This window comes from Mobula birostris, unplaced genomic scaffold (assembly GCF_030028105.1).
Source record: "Mobula birostris isolate sMobBir1 unplaced genomic scaffold, sMobBir1.hap1 scaffold_421, whole genome shotgun sequence".
In the NCBI taxonomy this organism is placed as follows: Eukaryota; Metazoa; Chordata; class Chondrichthyes; order Myliobatiformes; family Myliobatidae; genus Mobula; species Mobula birostris.
In genome coordinates this window covers 150995-173778 of record NW_027277308.1, presented here as the reverse complement: position 1 = coordinate 173778, position 22784 = coordinate 150995, and the positions used below count along the sequence as shown (strand labels likewise).

General features: G+C 50.5%; 1 protein-coding gene across 1 annotated transcript in view; it reads right to left on the bottom strand.

Moving 5' to 3' along the window:
• The window catches only part of mtss1 (MTSS I-BAR domain containing 1), a 62427-nt gene extending 40010 nt beyond the window's left edge, over window positions 1–22417 (bottom strand). The window contains 1 exon segment of the mRNA XM_072250595.1: window positions 22267–22417. Within this exon segment, the coding sequence (XP_072106696.1) occupies window positions 22267–22417 (151 nt within the window).
• Window positions 22418–22784: the final 367 nt, after the last annotated feature.

Here is a 22784-nt window from a genome sequence, read left to right as displayed (position 1 = left end):
GACACTGCCCGCTCCATGTCCGCTCAGACCCTGCCCGCTCGGATCCTGCACGCTCCCTGTCCGCTCGGACCCTGCACGCTCCCTGTCCGCTCTGACCCTGCCCACACTCTGTCCACTCGGACCCCGCCCACTCGGACCCTGCACGCTCCCTGTCCGCTCGGACCCTGCCCTCTCCTTGCCCGCTCGGACCCTACCCGCTCCCTGTCCGCTCGGACCCTACCTGCTCCCTGTCCGCTCGGACCTTGTCCACCCTGCCCGCTCCCTGTCCGCTCGGACCTTGTCCACCCTGCCCGCTCTCTGTCCGCTTGGACCTTGTCCACCCTGCCCGCTCTCTGTCTGCTTGGACCTTGTCCACCCTGCCCGCTCGGACCCTGTACTCTCTGTCCACTGTGTCCCTGTCCACTGTGACCCTGTCCACCCTGACCCTGCCCACCCTATACACTCGGATCCTGTCCACTCAGACCCTGTCCACTCGGACCTCGTCCACTCTGACCCTGCCCACTCTTTGTCCACTCGGACCCCGCCCACTCGGAACCTGCCCGCTCGGACACTGCCCGCTCCATGTCCGCTCAGACCCTGCCCGCTCGGATCCTGCACGCTCCCTGTCCGCTCGGACCCTGCACGCTCCCTGTCCGCTCTGACCCTGCCCACTCCCTGTCCGCTCTGACCCTGCCCACACTCTGTCCACTCGGACCTCGCCCACTCTGACCCTGCCCGCTCCCTGTCGGCTCGGACCCTGCCCGCTCTCTGTCTACTTGGACCTTGTCCACCCTGCCCGCTCTCTGTCCGCTCGGACCCTGCACGCTCCTTGCCCGCTTGGACCTTGTCCACCCTGCCTGCTCCTTGTCCGCTCGGACCTTGTCCACCCTGCCCGCTCAGACCCTGTCCTCTCTGTCCACTCTGACCCTGTCCACCCTATACACTTGGATCCTGTCTACTCTGTCCACTTGGACCCTGCCCGCTCCCTGTCCGCTCAGACCCTTCCCCGCTCCCTGTCCGCTCAGACCCTGCCCGCTCGGACCCTGCCCGCTCTGACCTTGTCCACCCGGTCTACTCAGACCCTGTCCTCGTTGCCCACTCTGACCCTGTTCACCCTGACCCTGCCCACCCTATACAGTCGGAACCTGTCCACTGGGACCCTGTCCACTCCCTGTCCGCTCGGACCCTGCCCACTCCCTGTCCGCTCGGACCCCGCCCACTCCCTGTCCGCTCGGACCCCGCCCACTCCCTGTCCGCTCGGACCCCGCCCTCTCCCTGTCCGCTCGGACCCCGCCCTCTCCCTGTCCGCTCGGACCCTGCCCGCTCTCTGTCCACTCGGACCTCGTCCACCCTGCCTGCTCTCTGTCCCCTCGGACCTTGTCCACCCTGCCCGTTCTCTGTCCGCTCGGACCTTGTCCACCCTGCCTGCTCTCTGCCCGCTCGGACCCTGCCTGCTCTGATCTTGTCCACCCTGTCCACTCTGACCCTGTCCTCTCTGTCCACTCCGACCCTGCCCACCCTATACACTCGGATCCTGTCCACTCTGTCCACTCGGACCCTGCCCGCTCTCTGTCCACTCGGACCCTGCCCACTCCCTGTCCACTCGGACCCCGCCCACTTGGACCCTGCCCGCTCCATGTCCGCTCGGATCCTGCCCGCTCCATGTCCGCTCGGACCCTGCCCGCTCCCCGTCCGCTCGGACCTTGTCCACCCTGCCCGCTCTCTGTCCGCTCAGACCTTGTCCACCCTGCCTGCTCCCTGTCCGCTCAGACCCTGCCCGCTCTGACCTTGTCCACCCTGTCCACTCTCTATCCACTCTGACCCTGCCCACCCTATACACTCGGACCCTGTGCACTCTCTGTCCACTCTGAACCTGTCCACTCGGACCCTGCCCACTATCCACCCTGTGCACTTGGACCCTGTCCACTCTCTGTCCACTTGGACCCTGTCCACTATCTGGTCACTGCGCTCACCCTTCAATTTGCTCTCACTAATTAATCCCAAATGCCAATTAGCTGCTGCTTAAATCTGTATTCTGTTGCCGTGAACTGTTCCTGCCTTTTCTCCCTCGGCAGCAGACCTGATTGAAGTTCCTGTCCTCCCCAAACTTCTGGTCTGGACAGGAATTATCTTGTGTTTTATGCTGAGCACCAAACCACAATCAACAGTGGTATGTTTCACATAGTGGCAGTAAAGTGATTGTGATTCAGGCGTTGACAGTCCCAGGGCAAGTCTGCCGTTATATCAGACACTGGTCAGGCATTCGGGCCAGGGCAGTTTTGATGACCCTATTATAGGAAAGATGTTATTAAAAGAGAGAAAGTGCAGGAAAGATGTTACCTGGATGAGGGGCCTGAGTTGTGTGGAGAAGTTGTGTAGTCTGGGACTTTATTCTCTGCAAAGTGGGGGATTGAGGGGTGACTTGACAAAAGTTCATACACTCATGAGGGACAATGGGTCATTCCCCTTGGAGGGGGCTAAAAACAGGTTTAAGATCACTGGTGAAAGATTTCAAAGGGATGTCAGTGGCAGCTTCTTCACTCAGAGGGTGGTGCAGGTTTGGAACAAGCAGCCCTAAATAGTGGCTGAGGTGAAGACATTAGCAATATTTAAAGCCATCCAGACGAGTCTGTGGACAGAGGGCTATGGCACTGTCGATGGTGATGTTAAAGGTCTCGGCGAGATACCTTGACAGCTGATGGAATTGGTTTATTACTGTCACATGTAAGGAGATAACAGTGCAAAACTCGTCATGCAAATTATACATTCAGATTAGATCATTTCACAGTGCATTGAGGCAGAACAAGGTTAAACAATAACAGAGTGCAGGAGATAGTGCAACAGTTACAGTGAAAGTGCAGTGCAGACAAGAAGCTGCAAGGCCCGAACTTTGTAGCCTGTCGGGTCAAGAGTCCAGCTGATTGTGAAGTAAAATAGTTAAAGTTTAATCCAATAATGATGGGGTAACACACCTTGGGAGCGTGCACAAGGGTAGGACATCAAGTATAAATGGGAGGATCTTCGGTTACATGATAGGGATTTGACTGAAGTTATTACTGTACATTTTGAGCAGAGAGAGATAGACTGCAGGAAACTAAAAAAGTTTTAAGTTCAAAGTTAACTTATAATCAAAATCTGTATGTTAACATATCTACTCTGAGATTCATTTTCCCTAACAGAGATGGAACTCGAGGACATGAATGGAGATTTCATGGGGGTGTGTGTGTGTGTGTGTGTGTGTGTGTGTGTGTGTGTGTGTGTGTGTGTGTTTAGGGGTGGTGTGTACATGGATGGAGATTTCATGGGGATGTGTGTGTTTAGGGGTGGTGTGTACATGGATGGAGATTTCATGGGGATGTGTGTGTGTAGGGGTGGTGTGTGTGTGTAGGGGTGGTGTGTACATGGATGGAGATTTCATGGGGATGTGTGTGTGTAGGGGTGGTGTGTACATGGATGGAGATTTCATGGGGATGTGTGTGTGTAGGGGTGGTGTGTACATGGATGGAGATTTCATGGGGATGTGTGTGTGTAGGGGTGGTGTGTACATGGATGAAGATTTCATGGGGATGTGTGTGTGTAGGGGTGGTGTGTACATGGATGAAGATTTCATGGGGATGTGTGTGTGTAGAGGTGGTGTGTACATGGATGGAGATTTCATGGGGGTGTGTGTGTGTGTGTGTGTGTGTGTGTGTTTGTGTGTGTGGGAGTGGTGTGTACATGGGTGGAGATTTCATGGGGATGTGTGTGTGTGTGTGTATGTGTGTGTGTGTGTGTGTGTTTGTGTGTGTGGGAGTGGTGTGTACATGGGTGGAGATTTCATGGGGATGTGTGTGTGTGTGTGTGTGTGTGTGTGTGTGTGTAGAGGTGGTGTGTACATGGGTGGAGATTTCATGGGGGGTGTGTGTGTGTGTGTGTGTGTGTGTGTGTGTGTGTGTGTGGGAGTGGTGTGTACATGGGTGGAGATTTCATGGGGATGTGTGTGTGTGTGTGTGTGTGTGTAGGAGTGGGGTGTACATGGGTGGAGATTTCATGGGGGTGTGTGTGTGTGTGTGTGTGTGTGTGTGTGGGAGTGGTGTGTACATGGGTGGAGATTTCATGGGGATGTGTGTGTGTGTGTGTGTGTGTGTGTGTGTGTGTGTGTGTGTGTGTGTATAGGAGTGGGGTGTACATGGGTGGAGATTTCATGAGACACACTGCCAGAGAGTGTGGTGGGATCATTGACCGCGTTTGGTGGTGTCTGGATTAGCATTTTTATGTTGTGTAGAGAAGGCACTAGGGCAGGTGCTGGGAGATGTAATAATGAGATGGGTGTCCACCGATCGGCGTGGATGTAATAGTCTGAAAGGACAGTTCCAAGATCCAGTTATTTCTTCAGGTGAACTCAATCTGACTTCACTATTGGGCTGGGAGAGGGAGAGGGAGAGGGAGAGGACCATCGAGGTGGGAGTGTGGATACCCCCACCCGAGGAGGCAGTGGCTGGGGAGTTTGGGTTGGGGTGCAGGTTATAGACAACTACAGAAAGAAGCAGGCTCTTCAGCCCATCTAGTCCATGCTAAACCATTTAAACTGCCTACTCCCATCAACCTGCACCAGGACCATAGCTCTCCATACCCCTACCATCCATGTACCTGTCCAAACTTCTCTCAAACATTGAAACCGAGTTCGCATGCACCACTTGTGCTGGCAGCTCATTCCACACCCTCACAATCCTCTGACTGACGGTGTTTCACTCAAACAACAGGAATTCTGCAGATGCTGGAAATTCAAGCAACACACATCAAAGTTGCTGGTGAACGCAGCAGGCCAGGCAGCATCTCTAGGAAGAGATATAGTCGACGTTTCAGGCCGAGACCCTTCGTCAGGACTACTGAAGGAAGTTCCAGTTAACCACATTATCACCCAGATTTTTGAAGTAGATGACAAACAATAACAGCACCACACCGATCCTGCGGCACTTCACTAGTCACAGACCTCCAGTCAGAGAGGCAACTATCTACTACCACTCTCTGGCTTTTCCCACAAAGCCAATGTCTAATCTAATTGGCTACCTCATCTTGAAGGCCGAGCGACTGAACTTTCTCGACCAACCTCCTATGAGGGACCTTGTCAAATGCCTTACTAAAATCCATGTCGACAACATCCACTGCCTCGCCTTCATCAACTTTCTTGGAAACTTCCACGAAAAACTTTATAAGATTGGTTAGACATGACCTAAAATACATGAAGCCTTGCTGACTATCCTTAATCAGTCCATGTCTATCCAAATACTCATATATCCAGTCCCTTAGAACACCTTCCAATAACTTCCCCACAACTGATGTCAGACTCACCAGCCTATAATTTCCTTTTTTATGTTTAGAACCTTTCTTGAACAGTGGAACAACATGGGCTATCCTCCAATCCTCTGGTACCCCTCCTGCCATGAAGGTTGATTTAAATATCTCTGCTAGGCTCCTAGCAATTTCTGAATTTCTTCCCATAGGGTCCAAGGGAACATTTTGTCAGGTCCTGGGGATTTGTCAGGTCCGGGGTAGCAAACACCTCCTGCACTGTAGTTGATGCCACTTTGCTCTACTTCTATAGACTCTATATCCATCTCCTGAATAAATACAGATGTAAAGAATGCGTTTTGGATCTCCCCCAACTGTGGATTAACATTCTGGTCTTCCAGAGGACCAATTTTATCCCTGGTAACCATTTTCCTCTTAACATACCGTGCCTGTAGAATCCCTTAGGATTCTCCTTCACCTCGTTTGCTGGAGCAACTTCATGCCTTCTTTTATCCCTCCTGATTTCTTTCTTGAGTGTTCTCTTGCATTGCTTACACTCCATGGGCACCTCTTTTGTTCCCACCTGCCCACACCTGCTACGCACCTCCTTCTTTCCCTTAACCAGGGCCTCAATATCTCTTCAAAACCAAGGTTCCCTACACTTGTTATCTTTGCCCTTTACTCTGACAGGCACATACAAGCTTTGTACTCTCAAAATTCCATTTTTCAAGGCCACCCACTTTCCAAGTACACCTTTGCCGGAAAACAGCCTGTCCCAATCCACACTTGCCAGATCTGATACCATCAAAATGGCCTTTCTCCAATTTAGAATCTCAACCCATAGACCAGACCTATCTTCTTGCATATTTACTTTGAAACTAATGGCATAATGGTCACTAGATGCAAAGTGTTCCCCTATACAAACTTCTGTTGCCTGCCCTGTTCCATTCTCTAATAGCAGATCCAGTATGACCCATTCCCTCGTTGGGACCTCTATGTACTGATGAAGGAAACTTCCTGAACACATCTGACAAACTCTATCCCATCCAGTCCTTTTATAGTATTGGAGTCCCAGTCAACATGGGGGAAGGAAAATCACCTACTATGACAACCTTGCAACAATGAAAACTTTCCATCAGGACCTTCACACAGCACAGGAACAGCCTGACACCCCCAGCACTGACCCTTCTGTGGGTTCAACCACCTCCCCCCCACAACCAATAAGTGGCAAGTTACAAGACAAATGGCCACTCAGTTCAGCAACTATTCAGCCCAAATCTGCGTCACGGCTTGTTACAGCATCAGGGTTCAGGTAAACAGCAACATAGAAGACCCCCCTCCCCCCTCCACCGTGGTCTTCTCCCATCAGGCAGAAGACATGCGATCAGCCTCAAGGGCAGCGTGTGTCCTGGTGCTGATAGATAAGCTTTATCTGTCACACGTACAGCCAAACACACAGTGAGATGTGTAATTTGTGTCGATGATCACAGCCCAGGGATGTATTGGGGCCATCTTGTTTCAGGCAGCCACAGCTTACGAACCCTCACCTATGATGAGGCTGGAGCCTGAAACACCCACAGGGAACCCACGCAGACACACCTCCTTACAGACAGCAGTGGGAAGTGATCCCCGACTGCGATGGCATTGACCACTGCGCCACCATGCTATCCAAATAGACCTCTGACACATAGGCTCTCAATCCCCTTCGCTGTGGCCCTGTAGCCTATTGCCTGCCTGCACAACACTTTATTCTGCATTCGGTTACTTTTCCCTTCCTGCCACACTGATGCACTAATGTACAGAACGGGTTGTCTGCATGGCACACAGACAAAAGACTCTTGCCATATCTTTGTGCACGTGACCGCAATGAAACAGAAACGCATGCAGTGGAGAACTGGGCCTCGGTGGCTGGATCTCTGAGCACCCAAAGCTGCGACAGCTGCTGCTGAACACAGCTCTTGCTCGCTTCACGTGAACAAAACGTTCAAGACCAGGAAGTCCCATCCAACACTCAGCTACAATATTTTTGTCATTCTCTTTGGCTTGGGCGAGACTCGTTCTCAATGCACTGATAAACCATGCAGGTTCTTGCCAAAACCTTAACACAGGTTTCAAACATTCAGCAATACCTCCAGCATTTCAGCTCTGCCTCAGTGACCCTCCCTCGATGCAACCCCCCCCCTGCAGAGTGACCCTCCCTCAGTGCAACCCCCACCTCGCAGTGACCCTCAGAGCAAACCTTCCCCCCGCAGAGTGACCCTCCCTCGATGCAAACTCCCCACAGAGTGACCCTCCCTCGATGCAACCCCCCCTCACAGTGACCCTCCCTCGATGCAAACCCCCCCTCAGAGTGACCCTCCCTCGATGCAACCCCCCCCTCACAGAGTGACACTCCCTCGATGCAAACCCACTCAGAGTGACCCTCAGTGCAAACCTCCCCCCGCAGAGTGACCCTCCCTCGATGCAAACCCCCCCTCACAGAGTAACCCTCCCTCGATGCAAACCCCCCCTCACAGAGTAACCCTCCCTCGATGCAAACCCACTCAGAGTGACCCTCCCTCGATGCAACCCCCCCTCACAGAGTGACACTCCCTCGATGCAACCCCCCCTCCTGCATTGACCCTCCCTCAGTGCAAACCCCCTCCCACAGAGTAACCCTCCCTCGATGCAAACTCCCCCACAGAGTGACCCTCCCACGATGCAACCCCCCCCACAGAGTGACCCTCCCTCGATGCAAACCCTCCCTCACAGAGTGACCCTCCCTCAGCGTAAAACCCCCCTCAGAGTGACCCTCCCTCGATGCAACCCCCCCTCACAGAGTGACCCTCCCTCAGCGTAAAACCCCCCTCACAGTGACTCTCTCTTGATGCAAACACCCTCACAGAGTGACCCTCCCTCGATGCAAACCCCCCTCACAGAGTGACCCTCCCTCGATGCAAACCCCCTCAGAGTGACCCTCCCTCGATGCAAACCCCCTCAGAGTGACCCTCCCTTGATGCAAACCCACTCACAGAGTGACCCTCCCTATGTGTCATGTGGGGTGATGTCTTGCCTATTTGGGTGTTTAGAACTCGGGTAGGAGGGGTTGCAGACTGAAAATAAGGGATGAGTTACTCAGGAGGGAGAGGGAGGTTCGCTGTGTGGTGATGGAGTGCAGGGGCAGAACTGTGGGAAGTGGAAGCTCTGTGCTCTGTTGTAGAGATCTTGGACCGAGGGTGTCTGTGTAGGATAGTGGGCAGCCAGACCTACAGCCACATCTCTGATACCCGTTTTATTTCTGAACATGGAGCCGGGCCTGCCCCTGGGGGCTCCGGGTCCTCACAACCTCTGGCTGCCCTTGGCGTGTGCTCCTGGCTGGCAGGCTCGGCCGGAGACGGACAGACCCAGGCTGGGGACTGAGAGCAGACAGTAATGAGCTGCGTGTTTGGACAGACTGCCACACCCAGGCATGAGCACCTGTGCCTGTTGGCAGCCAAGCTGGGCGTGACAGAGCTGGGCTTGTTTGTACAGGAGAGGCTGAGGGACACGGCCTTGTGGGCCCAGCCAGTGAACAAGGAATACCCTGTTCCAGTAGGAGACCATGGAACAAAACGCAGCTCTGTCTCGAGCTTTCTGCTAACGTGGTCAACAGCAATGCGGGGGAAATATTTATTTGAGGTTTGGTGATGAAGCTGTACCTCAGTTTACTTAACTCATTTGGACTTCTGCTGTGAATCTTAACGTTGCCTGGCAACAGCAAACTGTGATCCACTGGAATGTACCCATCCCCCACTCTCGCCTAAGGCTCTGAGTCACCTCAACGGTGCGTGTGACTCAGCACCCTCCTGGTCTGAAAGGTGGGGAGAGACAGGAGGGAGAAACTGGGGGAAGTGGGGCTCTAACTCCACTGTTCCTTCTCTGTCCCTCAACTATCAACATTCACTCATGCACAGACCTGTGGGAGGGGTGGTACTGGGTACTGAGGGAGGGTCACACTGTGGGAGGGGTGGTATGTGTGGAGGGTCACACTGGGAGGGGTGGTACTGGGTACTGAGGGAGGGTCACACTGTGGGAGGGGTGGTATGTGTGGAGGGTCACACTGGGAGGGGTGGTACTGGGTACTGAGGGAGGGTCACACTGTGGGAGGGGTGGTATGTGTGGAGGGTCACACTGGGAGGGGTGGTACTGGGTACTGAGGGAGGGTCACACTGTGGGAGGGGTGGTATGTGTGGAGGGTCACACTGGGAGGGGTGGTACTGGGTACTGAGGGAGGGTCACACCGTGGGAGGGGTGGTACTGGGTATTGAGGGAGGGTCACACTGTGGGAGGGGTGGTATGTGTGGAGGGTCACACTGTGGGAGGGGTGTTATGTGGGGAGTTGTCACACTGTGGGGAGGGTCACACTGTGGGAGGGGTGGTACTGGGTACTGAGGGAGGGTCACACTGGGAGGGGTGGTACTGGGTACTGAGGGAGGGTCACACTATGGGAGAGGTGGTATGTGGGGAGGGTCACACTGTGGGAGGGGTGTTATGTGGGGAGTTGTCACACTGTGGGGAGGGTCACACCGTGGGAGGGGTGGTACTGGGTACTGAGGGAGGGTCACACTGTGGGAGGGGTGGTACTGGGTACTGAGGGAGGGTCACACTATGGGAGAGGTGGTATGTGGGGAGGGTCACACTGTGGAAGGGGTGTTATGTGGGGAGTTGTCACACTGTGGGGAGGGTCACACCGTGGGAGGGGTGGTACTGGGTACTGAGGGAGGGTCACACTATGGGAGAGGTGGTATGTGGGGAGGGTCACACTGTGGAAGGGGTGGTACCGAGGGAGGATCGGTTTGTTGGTCGTCGGTTTACTATAAGAAAGGGGGTCGTAATTGCTCCTGCATCCTGACACTGCAAACCAATTTCCCCCGGGATCAATAAAGAACGACTATGACTATTTAGCCCATCTGTAACCTTGCAGTTGGGTGTGCCCAGCCAATTCCCTGTCACACTCTGCCCAGAGCGGAAGTGCTAGCCTTGTTATAAATAGAGACTATCTGTTTAGATATTTGCTTCCGGGAAGTGATGGCTGTTTGTCAGTACACTTCCTGAACTGTGGCCAAATCCAACTCTGGAATACAGGGTTCTTGCAAACTACAAGCATTCTAGCAAGCAAGGGCTTCCTCATGGAACGAGAATTGAGGATGGCTACAGTGTAAATGAGCAATTTCAAGTAGAAAGTGGTTGGTGTCAGTTTGAATCTTGGAGAATAACATGGTAGATCACGCAGTCGTGCCACACCTCCTTCCCCAGAACTCTGTTCATCATGCTGAACCTCAAACCAGAGAGAGGGAATCAGATGTCAGTGAGTGCCTGTGTCTGGTGACAGCCGCACCAGCTGCTCGGGGAGAAGTGACTGACCCCTAGACCTCACTCTGGGGATCAATGCCCGGCTCCTGAACTACAGAGGCGATTCACTCTGGTCAGCCAGGATCTCAATCACAAGGGAAGAGTGAACCAGTCTAGCAATACTTACCCGTTTACCCCTACTGAAAACACAGTACAGCAGAGCAAGAATCTCTTCAGTCCAACATATCCGAACACAATGGCAAAGCAGACTAACTCTCCTCCGCCCCTGTGCCCCGCACAGTCCTTGCCCCTCTGCCTCCATCACCTGCCCCTCTGCCTCTGCGCCCCATATAATCCTTGCCCCTCTGCAGCCAACCCCCTGCACAGTCTGTGCCCCTCCGTCCCCTCCTCGCGCAGTCTGTGCCCCTCCGTCCCCTCCTCGCGCAGTCTGTGCCCCTCCATCCCCTCCTCGCAGTCTGTGCCCCTCCGTCCCCTCCTCGCACAGTCTGTGCCCCTCCGTGACCCCCGCACAGTCTGTGCCCCTCTGCACCCCGTACGTCCCTGTGACTAACAGTCTCACCCACACCTCTATCCTATCAGCTTCCAGCTCCGGCAGCACGGTGCAGGCTCCCGCTGCTCTTGTAAAAACACAAACACTTCACCACAACAACCCAGTGTGCTGCAAACAGTCATACTCACATTTTCCCATACTCACTCTACCTTTCCTTTGCCGTGTCCCCCACCCCACCCAGTGCTGTGCTCTGTTGCCAATCTCATCCGATGCCAAAACATCCCCTGCAGTTTGCTCCTGTTTCTGGAGGGAAATTTGCCTGTGAAATAGTGCAGTCTCAGACACTGGGACCACAGAATCTTCCGGGCTAGCCTGGCGCACTGCCACAGTGGCCCCTGGCCTCAACTGTTCACTCATCAGGGCTAGTTTCTGCGTGGGAGGAGGGAGGAGGGCACACTGACCTTGGCAATGAATGGATGGGGTGTATGTGGGCCACGAGAAGAGTAACAGTGGGGGGGGGGGCAGACAGGAGTCCTGATAAAAGGAACAGAGACGCAGAGAGTGTGGGAAGGCAGGGTCCGCTGCAGCTGAACACAGTACCACAGTGACGTAGCAGCTCATACACACAGTTGAATTCCAGCGTCCTCTGTAAGGAGTCTGCATGGCCTCCACACGGAATGCGCAGGTTTTCCTTGGGAGCTCCAGTTTCCTCCCATTACTCTTGTGAGACCATGGACCTGCGCCTGGAAAGTCTTCACTCTCCAGGGTGCAGGCCTGGGCAAAGTTGTATGGAAGACCAGCAGTTGCCCATGTTGCAAGTCTCCCCTCTCCACGACACCAATGTTGTCCAAGGGAAGGGCATTAGGACCCATACAGCTTGGCACCAGTGTCGTCGCAGAGCAATGTGTGATTAAGTGCCTTGCTGAAGGACAGAACACGTTGCCTCGGCTGGGGCTCAAACTCACGACCTTCAGGTCGCTAGTCAAACACCTTAACCACTTGGACACATGCCCACAGTCCAAAGATATACCAGTTAGGTTCACTGGTTATTGCAAATTGTCCCGTGGTTAGGTTAGGGTTAAAGCGGGGTTGTTGCTGGGGTGGTGTGGGGTCTATTCCTAAATAAGATAACAACATCATTCAACACTGGGCAGACACCAGATGTGGGAATGGCCAGGCCAGAAACCGGACCTGGGAATTGTCTGGGCAAAGACCACAACTATCAAGAAACAGGAAATGGTTCCATCCCTGGCGCTGAGGATGGGTTGGGAACGTTATGGAAACTGGGAGTCCTGGTGGGCCTCGGTCCCCCCCAACAGTCTTCAGTGACGGTTCCTGTCCAGTTGCCTCTCTCCCTCCTGTCGGACTCCGTCAGGAGCAGGCATGGACATCAGCCCCAGCCTCCTGCTCATTCAGCCAGTAGTGGACGTACACAAGGAGAGGGGGTGAGGATCGCCCCCTTCCGTAACTCTCCATCTTCATAATCCGACCACAGGGATGCAGGGAGGGTGTGGAAGACAGGCAGTGATGGACAACAGGCTGGGTCTGCACTAACTCACACAGACACGCTAAACCTCTGCTTGCACTGTTTAAACAGCGAAGCTCAGCTTACACACAAGCCTTCACTCTCTGTGTGACTTACCCTAACAAGGGAGAAAATATCCACCTACTTCATTCACTGAAACATACGTTTCTTTATTGAAGGACAGACTGGGGTTTTGGACAAGTGGAAAATACACGGAACTCTCTCCCAGATCAGAGTCAGAAGAGCCACCCTTTTGTGCTTTGTACAGTCTGCACTGTTTACTAACCTCAGTCGGATTAATAAACCATTCTGTTAATGTTCTTTCCACCCAAGTGGCGAATCTCTCACATGCCCCCTGACAATCTGCAGTCAGTCACGACAAACGTTGGCATCTTATGGGGATTCTGTCTTCACAGTTACACTTCACATTCCTGGCATTCCTGGGCAAATTCCCCGCATTACTGCCTACTCACAAATACCCCGGGCCAGCGTTGACCCCCGAGGCTCTGACTCGTTACTGTCTGATGAATGGTCCTTCTGACTGGCAGTCCCATCAATGTCCCGTTGTAATGGTCACCAATCTTCTACAATATCCACCACACCACCTCCTGGATTCATTTCTCCACATTGCAATCTGAGGAACAGAAGATGGTCGAGGAGGTCTTGCCATTGACCTTCCCTAAGGAATATACCAGAGACCCTTCCACACATCCTCCTCTTCCCACAAACAGATGAGGCCGAAAAGCTGAAGGACCTGGCACCAATAGCCCTTCTCAGACAACAGGAGTTGAACTGCCCCTGGGCCCACCATAATCGCCATGACAATTGACTTCTCCACAGCAAGTGGTGCAAGGAGATGTGGGAGCAGGTGCAAAGTGGACCTGGATTGAAAGTTCCACCACACTTTAAATAAAAGCATCTCCACAAACACCTGAAAGCTAAGATCCAATCAAAATCACAACTTAAAGCACAGGCAGCCACTCAAAAGAGTATAGTGGTCAAGGAACTTTGACACCATCAATAGCCCCACCCACACGAGGGCCCCACCACACGGATGGCCAAGAATGGGGACAAATCTGTGCTGGAAGGAACACTGAGGGCTTTCTCCACTGTGACCAAGTCTATGACACAGAGTCCTCAGCACCACTACAGAACACCGCCAGTCCAGATTAGTGTAGTGAAACAGTTTTTAGTCAATGAAAAAACAAGGCTCACAGCAAACAGCATCTCTACTTAAGTTCCACAGCTTTCCAGAGGGAACTTGGATCACGCGAATTATTCCTACAAGCTCTGTCTGTACACCGATTCCCCAGTTCACTGTGAGGGTATCCTCAACTGTCTTCGCCTCAAGTAACTTTTTAGATGAAATACAAGTTTAATTGTCATTCAACCATACATGAATACAGCCAAATGAAAGAATGTTACTCCAGGGCCAAGGTGCAAAACACAGTACCAACAGTCACACACACTACACAGCACATACAAGGTAGCAGTAAAACATACAATTACACAAAAAAATAAACTAGAGACAACACCATTGAGATACTTTCTCAAAGCCAATGCCGAATTCACTAACAACCTTCCTTTCACCAGCGCTTCCAGTTACAATGTCACACACAATTTTCCTTTTATCATCCATGCTGACCCTGTCTGATCACATAACGTGATCGAAACTCTGTCAATACTTCCTTAAGAACTGATTCCACGGGTCGGCTGGTGGCGCAATGACATCGGCGCCAGACCCGGGAGCGGAAATTCCCGGGTTCGAAACCAGTCGGGTCCGCTCCCGAGTACGCTTTCCATCCATGCCGGGTTGAGTATCGAGATCGCAACTCGACCTTGTAAAATAAAAAGGGAAAAATACTGCAAAAATGCCTGTGTGAGGAGTGGCGCGCCACACAGTCCCTCTCTCGCTCTGCGCCTTGTAAAAGCCGTGAAAAAGACATCATCGCGGATGTGCAGACGCGCACGCACGCAGACGCACACAGACTCACATGCACGCAGGCACACGCCACAAAAAAAAAACTGATTCTGGCATTTCCTGGATGATATTTGTTGGACTGGTGGCCTGCAGTTTCCTGCACTAACATCTGTAGCTTTTTAAATCAGTAGAGAATTTTCCAGAATCTGAGATTGGGTTTGGATAGGCTGGGTCTGTTTCCCCTGAGACGAGGGGTGATGTGATATTATAATGGGCATGGTTAGTGTCTGTGCCTCATGGTAGGGGCATCTAAAACTACAAGGCATTGGTTTAAGGTGAGAGGGAGGAGGTTTAAGGGGGACCTGAGAGGTACACGTTTCACACATAGATTAGTTAGTCTCTGGAATGAGCTGCCAGAGGAGTGGAGGAACATCAACAATATTTAAAAGGCAGCCAAACAGGTACTTGAATAAGCAGTGTGCAATTATGAGGCAGGCTGGATTAGTTTAGATAGTCATGAAGGTCAGCATACACGCTTTGGGTGAAGGGCTGATTCTATGATGTAAAACTCCATGACTCGTCCAGTCTACAATTACTCAACAACTTCCTCAAATTTTTCACCTTTCTCCCCAGTTACTGGAACTTGATTGTTGTCTCAACTGGTACTCTCACATATTTCTCCACACTTTGGCACAATTTCCCTGTCTCAGCCTATAACAGGTGATCTCACCTTTGCCCAATCTTTCGATTTACCAAACTGCTGCACACCTTGTGCAAGTTTCTGGTGCTGTAAAATCACTATTTTTCATTAGTCACAGGTAGAAAACTTTACCCTGAAACTTTGAATGCTCGTAAAGTTTTCAAATTAACTCCATTAAATTAACTCACCCAACATCACATCTGATTTCACAACTCTACCAGCTGTTCTCAAATCTTTGTTTCACACTGTCGTTCCAAGCCCAGCTATAACTGGCGAACTGAACCTGTCACATTATGGTCACATTCTCCTCGTACCAGACTACCATCATTCTTTCACAGGTCCAAACAAATTACAATACAAACCAAAAACACTCTGTACTTGAACAGAATCCACAGACCACATCGATGACCTTGCACAGAATGAAATGTCTTTAGCCTGATACATTAACTCCATTTCTCTCTCCACAGATGCTGCCTGACCTGCTGTGTTCCCAGATTTCCAGCATACGCCAGCTTTTGCTTTCCATCACCTGCCTGACTCTGCATTTTATTATCCTGGATGCATTTGATGAGCTTGCCCTCCAGACCAGCCTTGCTCAAAATTAACAGATTTTTTAATCAAAGTATTGTGTCACCATGTACAACCGAGATTCATTTTCTTGTGGAGATTCACAGCAGGACAAAGAAATAGAACAGAATCAACGGAAAACTACATTCGAAGAAAGACCAATGTGTAAAAGACACTGTGGAGATATGAAAAAAATCAAATATAGCTGCAAAAAAAGTTTGTGAACCTTTGCAATTATCTGGTTTTCTGCATTAATTGCTCATAAAATATGGTCTGATCTTCATCTCAGTCACAATAATAGACAAACACAATATGCCTAAGCAGTAACACACAGACAATTGTACTACTTGTCAATACTGAGTGCACCACTTAAACAATCACAGTCTATGTTCAACAATGTTTGTGAACTTCTGGGTTAGGGTATGTGAACTCTAACCCTTCTACAAAAGCTATTTGGAGTCAGGTGTTCCAATCAATGAGATGAGTTTGGAGGTGTGGGTTATACAGGTGCCCTGCCCTATAAAAAAGATGCACTAAGTCAGGTTACTGATAGAGCCTGTCGGCTACAAAAGCATTTCTAAAGACCTGAGTGTTCATCGGTCCACAGTGAGAGAAATTGTCTACAAATGGAGGAAATTCAGTACTGTTGCTACTCTCCCTAGGAGTGGGCATCCTGCAAGAACACAGCGTGCAATGCTGAGGGAGGTGAAAAAGAACCCAAGACGATCAGCAAAAGACCTGCATTAATCTCTAGAACCTGCTGAAGTCTCTGTTGTGTCCACTGTAAGGAAAACACTGAACATGAGTGGTGTTCGTGGAAGGACGCCTGGAGGAAACCACTGTTCTCAAAACATTGCTGCACATCTCAAGTTTGCAAAAGACCACCTGAATGATCCACGACACTTCTGGGGCAATGTTCTGTGGACAAATGAGGCAAAAGTTGAATTTTTGGCAGAAATGCACCTTGCTATGTTTGAAGGAAAAAGGCACTGCACACCAATGCTAAAACCTCATCCCAACTGTGAGGCATGGTGGAAGGAGCATCATGGTTTGGGGCTGCTTTGTGCCTCAGGGTCTGGAATGCTTGCAATCATTGAGGGAACAATTAATTCTAAATTGTACTAAGATATTGTCCATTACCTGAAGCTTAATAGAAGTTGGATGATACAACAAGACAATGATCTGAAAACCAAGAGTGAATCAATAAGAGAATGGTTTAAAAAAAAAAGAAAATTCATGTTTTGGAAAGGCCAAGTCGGCCAAGTCAAAATCCAGAGCTTAACTCAACTGAGGTTCTGTGCCATGATCTGAAGAGGGCTGTTCATGCAAGGCATCCCAGAAATATTGATGAATGAAACAGTTTTGTATGGAGGAATGGTCTAATATTCCTCCTTGCCACTGTGCAAGTCTGATCAACATTTCCAGGAAATGTTTGGTGGTTATTGCTGCCCTGTCTGCTGTGCTCGGTGCCTGCTAACATGAGAAATAGACAAGCGAGACTTTGGGTCTACTTGGGGCTGCTCTGGGGTTTGGTTCTGAGGACTCAGCTTTGGTTCCAAATGTTGTTGTTTGCAAGGTTTTATTATTTTTTTCCTCTTGCACATCGAGTGTTGGTCTTTTATTTTTATTCTTTTCTTCTTTAATTGGATTCTTTCGGGTTTCTTGCTTCCTGACTACCTGTCAGCAAGCGAATTTCAAGGTTGTATAATTTACACATTCTTTGATCATAAATGAATCTTGAGGAGGTTCTACCAGTTATAAAACACAAGAGTTCACATGCTATTTCCAGCGTGGACTGGGAATAATTAAACAATGTGTTCAATAAAGACATGAAAAGTACAATTTTGTGTGTGTGTGCGTGTGCGTGCGTGTGCGCGTGTATGTATGTGTGCGTGTGTGTGTGTGTGTGCGTGTGCGTGTGTGTGCGTGTGTATGTGTGTGTGTGTGTACGTCCGCGCGCGCGCCTGTTATTAGTTTAGGTAGATTGTGTCTATTATTGTGACTTAGATGAAGATCAGACCACATTTTACTAATTAATGCAGAAAACCAGGTCATTACAAAGGGTTCCCAAACTTTTTCTTGCAACTGTAATAACAGGTTGATGGTTCTTGGTTAGTCAGAACATCAATGGTTACAGGGAGAAGGCAGAAGAATGGGGCTGAGGGGATAATAAATCAGCCATAATGACATGGCAGAGCAGACTCGATGGGCCAAGTGGCCTCATTCTGCTCTTATGTCTTATAATAAATAACTCTGACAACACGGGTTGGAAAGTCCTTGTCCAACAGGTATGCACAATATAGAGCCTGTGATCACTTTGTTACCATCTGCGTTCTCTGATCAATACTCTGTCCAGTGCTGGCACAGGGGCTGAGATAGCGACTCCCCGGCTGTTTCCTCTCTGCGCTACAACCTTGCCTGACCGCTACCCTCAAACCATCTCAAATAGATGGTAGGGCTCACTTTGACAGGGGAGGAACGGAGATGAACAGATCCGGGGAAAACTGATAAACATGAGGAAGGGGAACGGATGGAGGGGTGAGGTGAGAGCACAACAACTCTGTGCTGTGGAGTTCGATGCATGGTTTACATAGAGTTGCAGAGGCACTGCTGAGCAGTTTTTTTTAGACATACCGCGAGGGACCGGCCCTTCAAGCTTCACCGCCAGCAACCCACCAATTTAACCCTAAACTAATCACGAGACAACTTACAACGACCAATTAACCTGCTAACCAGTAGGTCTTTGAACCGCGGGAGGAAACTGGAACATTCCACGGGAAGGACATACAAACGGCTAACAGTGGGGAAAGTAGAACACAACAGAGAAAAGGCCATTCAGTCCCTCACTCCTGCTACCCCAGCCAATCTATTAACTCCACCCTGTTCTGCACTAACCCCACACCCCCATCTCTGTTTCCTCTCCAACACCATTACTGACACTGAGGAGGAACTGGAAAGATTCACCAGAGACATGGTGGGGGGTGGGGGAGGGGACATTTTTTTCATTTAAAGGTACATGATATAGGTTCCAGTAGCTTTAAGATGGATAGACCCCCAGGCCGAGATTAAATGTTTTCCATGCCCCAGAAAAAGCCAAGGATGGAATAGGGAGGACTCGGTCTATTCCTCAAGAGGGGAGGGACAGAAGAGAGAGGGAGACAGGATGAGCAACTACAGGTCAACCTGTCTCAGGACAAATCATACAACATACATTACAGATCAGTACAGGCCCTTCAACGCACAAAGTTGTGCCAGCCTACTCAATCTAACCCTTCCCTCCCACATAACCCTCCATTTTTCTATCATCTATGTGCCTAAGAATCTCTTAAATGTCGTTAGTGTACCTGCCTCCAACACCACTCCCGGCAGAGCATTCCACACACCAACCATTCTCTGTGTAAAAATCCTACTCTGACATCCACCCCCCCCTCCCATACACTCCTCCAAACATAACCCTTCATACTAGCTTTGTTAAAGAATTCTAAGCAATGGCATAAATTAGCATCAATTAAGTGAGACTGGCACAACACAGGCCAAATGGGCTACCCAGTCCTGTACCACGTCAACCCAGAAGAACAGAGCTGTCATACCCAAGTTTCTTTACCATTGTTTGCACTGTTAACACCTTTGTGGAGAGGTTAGGAGATTTTTTTAGTACACGCATGTTTCAGGAGGTTTGACAAAATTTCACACGGCAGTCCAATCAGAAAGCTAATGTCTATGGAATCTAAAGAATGCAAGATGTATTAAAATAGGCTCTGCAGGTGAAACCAAAGACTGCGGGTCCTTCTCAAAGTATGGGCGAATGACAAGGGAACACAAGGTACACGGAGATGACACTGGTGTTACTCTGTCAGGAACCAGAATTGAGAAACTTGCCAATGCTACTGAAACCTGATTAGTTTCAGAGCCTGAAATACACTTTACATTGAACTGGTGACTTAACCACCCCAAGGTATTAGACCAACTACATCCTCTCAAGTCATTGCTTCCAAGATTTTGCATTCTTTCTCTGGGACATTGGAGCAGTCAGATGTCTTCACTCAACCCACAAGGGTACAGCGAGCCCAGATCAACCCAACTGGGATTCAGATGGGGAAGTGAGAGATGATGTTCTGGAGGGGAAAAAGAGTGACATGCTGTGGGATAGAGGCATCAGACAGAGCCCTGGAGGGAGAAGGACAGGGTGGTGAGGAGCCTGAGGCAGCACAAAGACTGTGAGAACCTGAAACAAAGAAAATTCTCAAAGCACCTAGCAGGGCAGGCAGCATCTGTGGGGAGAGAAATGGAGTTAATGTTCCAGGTTAATAATTCCATCAGATGAAAAGTCACAACTTGAAATATGAACAACGATTTCCTTCCCTCCACAAAGCTGCCCTGGCTTGTTGGTATTGGTGGAGTGAGACATACGGCATGGCTAGAGCACTGGACATTGTTACTACTGTTGGTGTGCCTCATGGCTATCTTATCGAGCCACTTTAGTTTATCCCACTTTTTGTAATCATAGTGCCATTCATGGTGGATATCCCTGAAGGCAGTTCTATCAATGCTGTAGGTTAGCTGATTGGTGAGGATGATGTCAAATAGGTTCATCAACTTTTAATGTTAGAACTAAGTACATGCTAGGCAGACTGTGAGACTGGAGAAGGAAGAGGCAGATGGAATACTATGTAGGGAAGGGTACGGTCGTGCACTTTGGTTGAGGGAATAAAGGCAAAGACTATTTTCTAAGTGGAGAGAAAATACAAAAGTCTGAGGTGCAAACGGACTTGGGAGTCTTTGTGCCGAGCACCCTAAAGGTTAATTTTCAGGTTGAGTCTGTGGTGAGAAAGACAAATGCAATGTAGCATTCATTTCAAGAGGACAAGAATATAAAAGCAAGGATGTAATGTTGAGACTTTATAAAGCACTGGCCAGACCACACCTGGAGTATTGAGAGCAGTTTTGGATGTCGCATTAAAGAAAAGATTTTCTAATATTGGAGAGGGTCCAGAGGAGGTTAACGAGAATGAATCTGGGAATAAAGAGGTTAATGTCTGAGTAGGATTTGATGACTCTGGGCCTGTGCTCAGAGTTCAGAAGAATGGGGGGAGGGGAGGGGAGAGGAGAGGGGGAGGAACTCGTTGAAACCCATTGAATATCGAAAAACCTTGATGGAGTGGCTATGGAGAGGATGTTCCCTATGGTAGGTTAGACCAGAGGGCATGGCCTCAGAATAGAGACGTCTATTTACACAGAAATAAGGAAGAATTCTTTTTAGATAGAGGGTAGTGATTCTGTGGAATTCATTGCCACAAATTGCCGTGACTAAGTCACAGGAGATTGATAGGTTCTTGATCAGTCAAAGCATCAAAGGTTCTGGGGAGAAAACAGGAGAATGGGGTTGGGATAACAAATCAGCCATATTGGAATTGTGAAGCCACTCAATGGGCCAAGTATCCTGAGATCTTTCCTATATTGCATGGTCCTATGGTCTGCTGGAAGGCAATCAGGGTGGGTGGGGGGGGGGCCTGGGCCCCACCGGGAATGCACGCAGGGCTGGTGTGGGACGCCTGGGCCTACTGGGAATGCACACGGGGCAGGGGGGACGCCTGGGCCTACTCGGAATGCACACGGGGCAGGGGGCCTGGGCCTACAGGGCAGGTGCACATCTGCACCCATTGGGTCGATGCATATGGCTGAGGTGAGGACACGACACTGCTACAGTAGCTAGACAACATACAGTTGTGACCAAGGCAACTATAGAGAGGATGGGATTAGACTATGTGCACAAGACATCTGTGATGTTGTTGGGGCTGAGGATGTGGACAGACAGTGCCAGCTCCCTCAGAGGGGTCAGTAACCCAAGGGCAGAGGTTTATGGTGTTGACAGGAGGTGCAAGGGTATTGTGTGGAGTTTTGTGAATGGCAGGAGTTGAGCATGAACTGAGAGGATTCTGAGGCAGCAGACAGATGATCAGAAGAATTTGGATTGAGGGTGGCAGATAGGATTGGACCAAATGACTTCCGGGGCAGCATGGACATAGTGGATCGAATGGCCTCTGTTCTGGTAATTTCCATGATTCCAAGGCTCAGACACAGGAACCCTCTCACTGGATGGATGACCATCTCCCCAACATCACCACACAATTCTGAATCAATTTTCTCACTCCTAGTCAGAGAAATAGGCCCTTCGGCCTAACTCTCTCACGCTGACCAACATCCCGTTAATGTACCTGCCTCAACCATTCCTCTGGCAGCTTCCTGCATCCATCCGAGTGAAAATGTTGTTTGCTAAGTTCCAATTGAACATCTTCTCTCTCACCTCAAACCCAATCCCTCTAGTCCTTCTCCAGCCATGTCCGTTCACCCAATCCATGTCCCTCATGGTATTGTCCACCTCAAGAGGGTCACCCCTCATTCTCCGACACGCCAATGTAAAAAGCTGCCCAACCAGTCCCTCAAATGCCGACACCATCCGCATGAATCCTCGAAACACTTACCTCGTGTGTTTGTGGCCAGGTCTGCCACTTTCTGGAAAGCATCAAGGAAAGCACCTGCGATAACGATAGTTGTCCTGCAACAGAGAAAGGGCCTTCTCTGGTCAGCCAGGCCTGGAAAGACTGGTACGGTGTCACCTCTCTTCCCCGACATGCTCTCCAACACCCTGCAAACGTCACCCTCTCTCCAACATCCAGGGAACATCCCCCCTCTCTCCGACACCCTGCGAACATCCGATCTCTCTCCGACACACTGCGAATGTCCCCCTCTCTCCGACACCCTGCGAACGTCACCCTCTCTCCAACATCCAGGGAACATCCCCCCTCTCTCCGACACCCTGCGAACATCCGATCTCTCTCCGACACACTGCGAATGTCCCCCTCTCTCCGACACCCTGCGAACGTCCCCTCTCTCTCCGACACCCTGCGAACGTCACCCTCTCTCCAAAATCCTGCGAACGTCACCCTCTCTCCGACACCCTGCGAACGCCATCTCTCCGACACCCTGTGAACATCCCCTC